At 27.6% G+C, this 11,457-nt stretch overlaps 2 protein-coding genes across 2 annotated transcripts in view; both read left to right on the top strand.

Moving 5' to 3' along the window:
- The first annotated feature begins 1,356 nt into the window (after positions 1 to 1,356).
- Catb-16d2 (cathepsin B-16D2) lies at positions 1,357 to 5,102 on the top strand. The gene is made up of 6 exons (NM_001134928.1): positions 1,357 to 1,557; positions 3,793 to 4,023; positions 4,094 to 4,294; positions 4,361 to 4,508; positions 4,586 to 4,696; positions 4,810 to 5,102. The coding sequence occupies exons 1-6, from the start codon at positions 1,438 to 1,440 to the stop codon at positions 5,019 to 5,021; spliced, it is 1,023 nt and encodes a 340-aa protein (NP_001128400.1). The 5' UTR covers positions 1,357 to 1,437; the 3' UTR covers positions 5,022 to 5,102.
- A 2,209-nt stretch (positions 5,103 to 7,311) lies between these two features.
- Positions 7,312 to 11,457, top strand: part of Catb-3098 (cathepsin B-3098) — a 10,970-nt gene continuing 6,824 nt past the window's right edge. The window contains 2 exon segments of the mRNA NM_001126149.1: positions 7,312 to 7,504; positions 10,642 to 10,866. Coding sequence (NP_001119621.1) covers positions 7,385 to 7,504; positions 10,642 to 10,866 — 345 coding nt within the window. The 5' untranslated portion in view covers positions 7,312 to 7,384.

The following is an 11,457-nucleotide window of genomic DNA, read 5'->3' as shown; positions in this document are numbered from 1 at the left end:
TGAATAATATAAATACAAAAGTATCATATTTTTTCGATATTTTTATTCTTGAATACCACAGCTAAAAAAAAATATATTCAAAAGGGCTGCTGCAGCCCCCTTAAACTTTAAATATCCAGTTTCGTGCAAATTTGAACTTAAAATCTCTAAAAATTATAAATTAAAACTGTGTTTATATTATAATATTTATAATGACTGGAAATTTAAACATTTTAAACATTTTTCACTAACTACTAAACAATTTGTATATTTTCAAGATTTTTATAAAATATGTGGTCAGAATTTTAACTTTAAATACTTACAAAAAAAAATCATGATGATGAATCTTTAATTTTTTCAACTGATTTTATAACAACTTATGAGGAATCTTGTATTACATGTTTTACTTATCTTTAGGTATATTTTAATATTATGCTAGCTGGTTACTTCACTCTGATGTAACAGATGATTATAACCCCTTACCCGTAACTATTTATTTTTAATGGAAGGGTATAATGACCGGCACATATAATATGTAACTAATAATGACAAGATGATTAACTAATTATAATTTTTTGACGTTTTTAGTGAATGTTTGCCACACATAACAATGTTAAAATATTTTAACTCGACATACTCTCTTTGGCGAGAAATATAGGCAAGTAGATATGTTCAGACATTATTAATCTAAAAGATAACAACACAATGTAATGTCAAAAAAATTGTAATAGAATAAAACTAAAAAGAAGTATGGATTTATCAGAACAATGTTTTTTTTAGAACCACTCTAAGTCAGTAATCTCACTCTAATCAGTATTTTGTAACAACGTTTATTGAAATTAAATATTAAAGTTAAAATGATATATTAACTTTAATATTTAATTTCAACAAAAATTGTTTTTCGTTACTTAAATTTTATATTTATAGATTTTTGTTGATTCATTGAATGGATGTACACAATTGTAGATAAATGTCAATGACTAATAGTACCTAAACTTAATAGTTAACGACTGAAATATGAATCAGCGATAAAAACATAATATTGTTGAATTCGTTTGAAGATTATAACATAAAATGTGACTAATTTATTATTTTATATTATAAATGAATATAATATTATTAGTTTTCAATTATTTAATTATTCGGAAAAACAAGTACTTTTTTTTATCGATGATGAACTTTAGATTGATATGAATAAACTTAAGAACGAATGATGGGTATACACTTCTTAGTAATGATTCTGATAAATGAATAGGTAATAAGAATTATTTATTAAAATTAGTAGGTAAGCGTCTTCTGAGAAATACTTAAATCAAGTAATCCATTTGAGTATCCTAAGATGTGTATATATACGCTTGTATTTGAAAATCAAAACTTATTCTACTATCGTTGTACAGGAAACAACGGTGGTATTTGTATTCAATTTTGTTTAACAATAATTGGCGAAAAGTTGCAACAATGGCTAGGGTATTGATGTTATTGTCTGTGATATTCGTCAGCTTTTATTTGACGGAACAAGCATACTTTTTACAGAAAGATTTCATTGACAATATCAATGAACGAGCGACTACATGGAAGGTAAGTCATTCATTATTTATGTTTGTGTTCAGAATTTTTCATATGAAATTGTGTTTGTTACCTACGTGAAATTAGATAATAATATAATAACAGTCTTTACTCCAGATTCACTGTCAAATATTAGAAATTAATTTTGTCATAATTTGACGTTTAAATGCTCGTAAAAAAAAATTGTGCATATTAATCTTTAATTTTTTTTAACCACGAAAAACAATGAAAAACTTTAATTTAATTTTCAAGCCTTTTGATCGATTGAAATTGTTTACAGTGGTTATAGAAACCAAAAAAATGAAAATTGAAAATATATGGAATGTAGAATAGCAAAAAAAAAATGCAAATTAATTTTAAAATAACAAAATAAACATTCAGCCAATATTTTAAGTACCTATATTCTACAGTTATTTGTTTTTGAATTAAAACTGGAAATCATTTCATGATAAATCGTTAATTTTAATGAGAATTTCCAATGTCATAAAAATTTCAAATGCTCATATAAAACTTATTTGAATTTCTGGTTAACTTTTTTTCATGAATAACATATTATGAGGAATCTTGTATACGTTTTCAAATTGTATGTATGTAAAGAAAACTAGCTATGGATTTCTAACTACGAACATTTTTATTTCAGACACTCATAAAAAAATATTGTAGATTTACGCTTATTAACTTTAATTACACTAATAACGACCTTCACCAAATATAAGTTTTTGTCCCATAAAAATACTATTTATCAAAAATAATAGAAAAAAAAATTTTAAATGGCTATTAATTGCTCAAGAAGAGTCTAAATATTTTTTAAACGTCATCAGTTATATGGAAATATTCATAAAAATAGCATAGGGAATTTGAATGTATTTTTTTTCTGTGACACTTAAAATACAAAATCAATTTTTTCAAAAAGATATTTTGTGAATAATCCAAGTTTTTTCGGTTTTACCGACGCTTTTAAAACTACTTGATAGCCTTTTATTTTTGATTCCATATAGTACTAAATAGATTGGATTTCGTTCTAGAAAATGTATTTTTATTGAATATCGATGCACTTTTACCGATCAAATAGGTAATGAAAGACGAAAAAAAAAAACCTTATATCATTGGAAAATAAATACATTTGTCACTTCACTCAGAATCCAAAAGGTGAAAATTAGGTAACTTTCTGTAGTAAAGTTGAAGTGGAGTGTACTTCGTCATTGAGTAGATAACCGTAATAGCTATGTTACATTTATGACAAATTACTAAATATGAGCGGAGATCACCTATTTATCTATTTGCCTAATTGAATTTAATATTTTATTATAAGTAATACGGTATGAAGTATAAGCAACTATAGGTAAACATGAAATAGAACATAACATAACAAAATGTTTGGAAAATATCATTTTGTACAATGTAAAATATGAAAGTTCCCAAAAAAAATATTTTTTAATTTCAAAAAATAACTAAAATTGTTATTCTTCGTTTATAATATACTCAATTTCGTTTAAATTAAAAATGAATTCCTTATTTATATTTTTTGATTTAGAACTACTTAAGAAAAATATTTAACTGGATTTTCAGACCTGACCTATAAAGATTAAACATTTTATGCACTTTTTACGACAAAATAACCTTTAAACTACAAAATAATTTGCCAATTTTCGTAATTATTTACATTTTACTTATTTAAATATTTTTTTATACTAATCAACACATTTAACAAATTAGGAAGATGTAAGCCTTGACCTAAATACACCAACAAAAAAAACTCTTAAAAATGTTGGGTTCTCAATGAGTGCAAATTCCAAACAAAAATAATATTAAACTGTACAAAACCGACAATGTACAAAAACCCAAATAAAGTGTATCAATATCATAGTAAGATCAATACATTCATTGCACCGCTCAAAATCTTATATGTAATAATATAATAAACATAATTTAAACTATAAATAAACTTCTGTTTATAACAATTTATAATTATAGTAATGATAAGTTTAATGAGATTTTTAATGTATACTGTATAGTATACAAATTACAAGTATCGAAAAATAGATTCACGATCTAAAATATTTAGCAAATTTTAATGACATTGATCAAATAATCTCAATTTTTTCAAAATGTAACATTGGCCCTTCTCGCACAAAGCCACAGAATTGATTCCTACCTACATTCAGTTAAAATATTACATTTTCGAAGCATTGTACTTTTAAAATATTTTTTTTATACCTACTTATCAGCACATTTAACAAATATTAGGCAGGTGTAAACTTCGACCCAGATACACCGAAGGAACATTTCTTAAAAATGTTGGGATCAAAAGGAGTACAAATTCCGAACAAACATAATATTCACATGTACAAAACCCACGATGCAGCTTACGATAACTTATTCGGCCGAATTCCAAGACACTTTGACGCTAGGAGAAAATGGAGACGTTGTCACACGATCGGAGCAGTCCGTGACCAAGGGAACTGTGGATCGTGTTGGGTGTGTAGAAATATAAATTTATATGTGTCAAGAGTTATAGACAATCGTTTTAAACGAAATATTTATTCAGGCGATGGCTACGAGCTCGGCTTTTGCTGACCGTTTATGTGTAGCTACAAACGCAGATTTCAATGAACTGTTATCCGCCGAGGAAATCACTTTCTGTTGTCATTCATGTGGTTTCGGGTGTAATGGTGGTTATCCGATTAAGGCGTGGGAACGTTTTAAGAAACGCGGTCTAGTAACCGGAGGAGACTACCAATCTGGAGAGGTATGTGCAGGCTTGTTCCGAGTAGACTATTAATATAATATTACGTTTTGCACGCATCGTTTTTAGGGTTGTGAACCATACAGAGTCCCTCCTTGCCCTTACGACGCTGAAGGACACAATACATGCGCAGGTAAACCAAGGGAATCGAATCACAGATGTACGAGGATGTGCTACGGAAATCAGGACCTCGATTTCGACGAAGATCACAGATACAGTACGAATTATTTTGACAATGTATTACATGCGGTTGATATAATGATATGTGCTTAATCTATTAACTTGTGACCGTAGCACGTGACTCCTACTACCTAACGTACGGCAGCATCCAAAAGGACGTTATGACTTACGGACCGATTGAAGCATCGTTCGATGTGTACGACGATTTCCCCAGTTACAAGTCAGGTAAACAATAAACATCAGCTAATATCGAATATATCATTATAATAATATGTGTCTTGTGCTTCTATTTCAACAATCGTAGTATTATTTCTAACCGTAATTTCAACGTTTTAAAGGTGTTTACGTGAAATCAGAAAACGCCACATACTTGGGAGGACATGCCGTTAAATTGATCGGTTGGGGTGAAGAATACGGAGTTCCATACTGGTTGATGGTCAACTCGTGGAACGCAGATTGGGGTGACAACGGTCTTTTCAAAATTCGACGAGGCACAAACGAATGTGGTATCGATAATTCGACGACTGCTGGGGTACCAGTTACTAACTAACCAAATTATTTTTATTTTATTAAAATAAAAAATACCGCCATGTATTGTATGTCTAAATAAAATAAATTGTTATATAAAATATTTTATTGTTTGATTATCGTCTTTAGACCTGAAAATCTACTCTACCGCTTTCAGGAAAGTTTGGTATACAAATTTATTCTTTGAGTCTTGGAGAGTGTTTATAGCTTAATTCTTCAACCTCTATAAATTCGCTGTAGGGTAGTTCACTCATTGCATCTATTTTTGGTTCACACAACATATTAATCATACATTTTTTTGTTTATTCATATATTTGCTATTAGTATATGTATATTATATATTTTTATTACAATTATGTTTAGTAGAAATATGATTAAAATTTACCATTTATTGACATTTCATTTTTAGAATTATATATATTCAAAAAAATCTGGAAATCGAATTCACTTACGAATACAATTACACTGGTTAATTTTATAATTTGCTTAACTTATCAACTCAATAACTACTAGTAATCTCTTGATTCTGTTTCGTTAAAGTTTTTAGAAAAAGTTTTTCGTAAATAACTAAGAGTAGACACAGAGTGTTCACATTTGAAATTAGAAGATTGTATCTCCAGAGGATACTATTCTTAACTAGTACAAAAAAACCAAGAGCTTAATACATTTTATTAGGTAAATATAATTAAAATAACATAGGTATTTAATAATTCTAAAATTCTGATTTTGTATATATTCATTATTTGGAAAAATTTAGGTATGTATTCTTGGTGAATCATTCTGTACATAAATTTAAAATGAGTTTTTTAGTAATGGGTCAACTCAGATAGGTACTAGCATATGGATTCAAATGGAGTTATTAAAATGTAAGTGTACACTACTGGGCGGGGTTTAAGCATTGGATTTATGTACCTAATATAGTATACCTGTTCACTAAATATTGATAGTTAATACAGTAAAACACCAGTAGAACCATCTGTTCGGTAAAATTAAATTTAAAAAATGTAAAACAAAATGGTAATGACTTTGAGGTTTTTTTTTTAATAGTATTAAATTTTATATTTTTTTTATGTACAACAAAAGGCAATGCCATTAGGTTTGTAGCTTATAGAATCAAAATCTGACTGACTGATTTTGACAAAAGCTTTAGAGATTGGTCTTGGAAATTTCAGAAATTTTAGAGTGTAGTTCGAACCACGTTTGAAAATTATGTAGGTACCATGTGATAGGATACACATACATTTACTATTTATGTTCAAAAAGTGAGATACATCGTTGCCGATAGGTAGTTATATAATTTTAGGTAATTGTTTATTTGAACCCAATAATACAGGTTGGTATTCTTTGGTTGAATTTATTTTCACACTAAAATTAATATCAATGCTCAATCTAGTTAAAAGATAATTAATTTTAAATTGGCACACGGGGCAGGGCGTGGCCGGGGCAGCTAGTATTATAATATATACAAACAAATTGGATTTAATATATAAAACTACTATAATCATGATGTTGAATTTAAATTTTTAACCATTTTACTAAGTATTAGGCAGGTACCTATACTGTAAGCTCAATCATAATATTATTATGCCTACCTACTTCAAAGTTGTAATGACAACTCATGGATAAAATATTTACCTATTTTACAAGTACTTTTTTTCAAATATCGGTAATAATAAACGATTTAATCGCCAATATATTATATGCATACCTACATGTTTATATTATGCGTAAATAATTAAGAATTTGTTTGTACGTCAAATCTATATTCAACTTAGCAGGTGCCATGTGAACCATTTGAAATGCGTAGTATCAATAATTTACTTACTTACTGTAAATAGAACACACACGGAGAACATAGAAAAATGGGTTAAAAAAATGTTTTTTTTTTGTAAAATGTTAGTGTTATCGGTAAGTAGGTAGTCCTTCAACATAAAGAGGTGACTCCTGATTAAGATATACTGATTAAGTATAAGTTTAATCAATATTGACACTAACGTTTAGGCATGTAACTAAGACGTTATCAAATCTTAATACAAACTTGATACCTAAAGAAACAGTTGCACCCACCTGTACGCAAATTTTCAAGTGGAATTTAGTCATGGGAATTCGGTATTTTTATTTTTCAGTGCATTGTTGAATGCTTATGGAATTATTCTCAATTGAATAGATTATTTATATTATTTGATATACAAACACTTGACAAAATTATACAAAAGTTTCTTCTGAGAAATTCTCAATAACATAACTTCAAGGGTGTGAGATGTATATAAATGTAGTACAATATTTAAATAATGAAACGTGTTGTACCTACTAGTGTTGTACACACAGGCCGCGTAACAGTGAATACTTTATTTTATATTTCTTTTAGAGAAAACAATTTTAACGATGGCTAGGGTAATAATTTTAGCGTCTGTTATTTTGATCAGTGTCTATTTAACGGAACAAGCATATTTTTTGGAAAAAGATTTCATCGATAATATCAATAAACAAGCAACGACATGGAAGGTAATTAATAAATATGATTATTCGAAATAAAAATATGTCATACTTATTTTTAATTTGTGTCATTAATATATTATAATTTGAAATACTTTTTATAATTTTATAATTGTTTTGACAGTTGAGATCTGTATATAATATAAATTAATATTTTTCGAATAGTTTTCAAACGTTGATGTGTTTTTTATTTTTAAAAAATGTTGACAGCCATAGAAATTCAAAAACTTACTTAAAATCAATATGTAAATGTAATTCATATTGAATTTGTTAATTACAATTTTTCAATTAAAAGTGAATATTTAAGAAAATATTGAACATAGTATAATATAGAAATGATATAACAAGTAAATATTATACAAAAAAAGGGAGAAAAATAGGTGTAGAGTGTACGGTGTCATTGAGTAAGCCACTGTAATGTGAAAAATCATTGAAGACAAAAAACGATTCTCATTGATGATAGTCTGTCAGCCTATAAATTCTAATTGGATTTTATGATATTATTTTTACATTTATTATAATATTATGTATTATTGTCATTTAATTTTGAGTCCATACCGACTTATCATCGGATGGTGTGTTCGTATGCGATTTATAGCAATAGCATATGATTAAACAAAATGCATTGAAACATTTATTGTGTTGGTGCATAAAATATAATAATAAACGTAAAAGTTTCAAATTCTCACGAAAAATAATTTTGAATTAATACAAAATTTGTTATACTTCATTTGAATTAAAATTTAAATCAAAATGACAATAAAAAAAATCTTTTTATGTATTTAAAATTTTTTTTGATTCCAGTATTAACTATTTATAAGGAAAATTGTACTAAGTTTTCGAAACTTAGCTATACAAATTGAAAACTTAATAAACTATTAAACAAAATAATTTGCGAATTTTCATGCGATATTGATGAATTCATCAAAAATAGAATTTCAAATACTTACAAAAAAAAAATCATGCCCATAAATCTTTAATATTTTTTGATTAGCTAATAGAAAATATTGAGAGGCGCCATGTATTGCGTTCTCTAGTTTTTTGACCGATTGAACAATTTTTATGGCTACAACTCATTTGCGCACAATTTACGAACAATAGAAACCTTTTTTCAAAGAAATTTATTCACGTATAGGGTGTACATAATCTGCGTACCTCCAAAGTTTCGAATGGTCATTGCTAATGGTGGAAAATAATTAGACTCAAACAACATTCTCCTTCACCTTATAAGGCTTAGGACTTTCTGTCTCACCATATTCTTAAGTTATAATATGACTTATGAGTTATAATATGACTTATAAGCAAGGCTGGGCAAATCAATGATTTTTTTTAACTCAGTTGAGTTAAGTTAATATGCTCCAATAACAAAAGTTAAAAGTTCATTTATCTATAGGTTAACATAGTTAAGTTAAAAGTTAATACACATTTTTTGTTAACTTTTTATTAAGTAAAAAAAAGTTAATTTGTTTATACAACGCTAGCGTACTTAATTTTTTTCCAACCCAAAACTAAATTATAGACTATAGTATTTATACTTTATACAGTATTTCTATATAAGTTAGATTCGAATGATATCATGGTAAATATTTTTCGACATGAAAACGAAATAGACTGAAATAGTGAAATATAATAGAATTAAAAACACAATAAATTAACTTAACTTACTTCTTAAAATGAAAAATGAATTCGGTAATTTCACGTGAATTAAAAAAGAAATTTAGTAAATGAACAGTTATGTTAATGAAAAGCCAAAAGTAACTAGTTAAGTTAAAAAGTTAAAATAAAATAAACTTTTTAACTCGTTAATGCCCAGCCTTGCTTATACGTCATAACTTATATATTATATGGCTAAAATATTGGGGCTTAAATATTGCGGGCTTAAAAATATTGTTTGAACTATTTATTATAGAGCAGATTTTTTAGAAAGCCATTATTCACAATTTTGTCAAATTAAAAATTACAATTAGGTACAAACATTTATCCAATAAAGTCATTAAAAATTTACAGATTACACAAATTACAATTACAATCATTTTTCATATCAAAACATTAATTTAATTATTTGTAAATACATATTTAATATTTATTGGTACGCGTTTGCTTTAAAAATTTTAAAAGATTATTTTTTTTTTGGATTTGTAATCAGAATATATTATTTTCATAAAATTTTGTTTTTTAATATTTATATTCTACACGCGGGTATTTTCGTTCTTTATTTTTAATGAATTTATTTTTATATCAGTGTTGACTTGAATTTTCATCAGTATATGAATAATTTGATGAATGTGAGGGTGGGAGGTATAAAATTTACTATTGAAGTGCATGTGAACGTTTTCAGCTCCGTTCGTTTTTCTCGGACTATTGTGTGGTTCATTAGCCCATAATTCTACAAGGAGATATTGAAATTATTTCAGTAAATGCATCTGTAAATCTGTAAATAACTTCATTAGAGTTTAAATAAGGTGACCGAAAAAGTGTTTAATAGCCACCTTCCAATTTCAGAATCATTTTTTTGAGTATTCTTTTAATGACACTTTATTTTTTTCAAACGCCTGAACCCACTATGTCTATTATCAATTGACTGGTGTTCAATTGATATCAATTATATTGATCGTGTACGGGCAGCTTAAGACCACCTGTACAGTGTACACCCAAAACTGTATCTACCAGCTGGTTTTCATTCTTCACTATTTTGTGCGCAAACGAGTCCCCACCATTTTTTACAGATATTTATAAAACAAAAACTGGAAAAAATCTTAAATGTCAAAATATGTTCATAAATCGTTCAAAAATAGTTAAAACATTAAAAAAATTACGTTCGTATACCAAGCAAAACAAAATATTATAAATATCTGATGAAAATTTTAAGTATCTACAATCCAATAAAAATACTTTGATTTTTAATTTGAATCTCATAAAATTACCATTTAGATTGACTTTCTGACCGGAAAAAAATAGTGATGTTAAATTAAAATTATTATGCTTTGTACTATATAAAGCACGTAAACATGGACAGTAAAAAACACCACGTAACATCACTCCACTCAAAATCTAAAAGTATTATTAAAAAAATAATGTACCTACCTACGTCAATTTTTATTCTATTTAAGTGTCAACTATTCTACTGACCGTATTTAATCAACTAGGCCGGTGTCAATTTCGCCCCGAATACACCAAAAGAACACATCTTAAGACTTTTGGGATCAAGAGGCGTACAAATTCCAGACAAAGTTAATTATAATATGTACAAGAACGACGATCACGCCGACAACTACCAGGAAATTCCCATGAAATTTGACGCGAGGAAGAAATGGATACGCTGCAAAACGATCGGAGAAGTCAGAGACCAAGGAAATTGTGGATCGGATTGGGCAAGTGAATATATAGACGAGCTCATGTTAAAGTCGTACGTTAAGAGGATGAGATACCCACATGTGTTTTCTCCGTCTTCTAAGTGCGTAATATAGAACATTTTACGCTCAGCAGAACAAGTGTATTGTAACGGATAGAAACCGTTTACTCACAACACATAAATATCATTATATATAAATAGTTAAATTCGGCATAAGCGATTAGCAGTGCTCGACTTGGCAAAATTAAAGTAGGGGGACTCTGTTACTTTAAAAAAATGAGCGTCCCATAGGCGCAATTTCAATAAAAAAAATGAGGGTGCTTAAGCTCTGCATTTTCTTGGCATTTAAATTCAATTATAACTATGAGGCATTTATGATCTTTTTGAGCAAAAATGTTTTATGACAATTTAACATTGAAGACTTATAGTGCATTAGGTAAATTTTATAAAAATGAATACAATAGTCAATTTTAATTTATCAAAAATTTAAAACAAATTTTTTATATTTTATTCAAAAATATGACAAATAAAGTATACTATATTAGTATACCAGGTGTAACAGAAAAACAGAAAGACTTGACGAAAAAAATGACGCTACTTAAACGTATGA

Source organism: Acyrthosiphon pisum, chromosome X (assembly GCF_005508785.2).
Source record: "Acyrthosiphon pisum isolate AL4f chromosome X, pea_aphid_22Mar2018_4r6ur, whole genome shotgun sequence".
In the NCBI taxonomy this organism is placed as follows: Eukaryota; Metazoa; Arthropoda; class Insecta; order Hemiptera; family Aphididae; genus Acyrthosiphon; species Acyrthosiphon pisum.
Note: the sequence above shows the minus strand (reverse complement) of the source record. Positions and strands in the feature narration are given on the sequence as shown.

What these genes read in the sequence shown, in the direction of transcription:
- Catb-16d2 (NM_001134928.1), top strand. Translation starts at nt 1,438, where the DNA reads ATGGCTAGGGTATTGATGTTATTGTCTGTGATATTCGTCAGCTTTTAT. An exon ending in GGAACTGTGGATCGTGTTGG is followed by an intron (nt 4,024 to 4,093) that starts GTGTGTAGAAAT and finishes ATATTTATTCAG; the next exon opens with GCGATGGCTACGAGCTCGGC. An exon ending in CGACGAAGATCACAGATACA is followed by an intron (nt 4,509 to 4,585) that starts GTACGAATTATT and finishes TTGTGACCGTAG; the next exon opens with CACGTGACTCCTACTACCTA.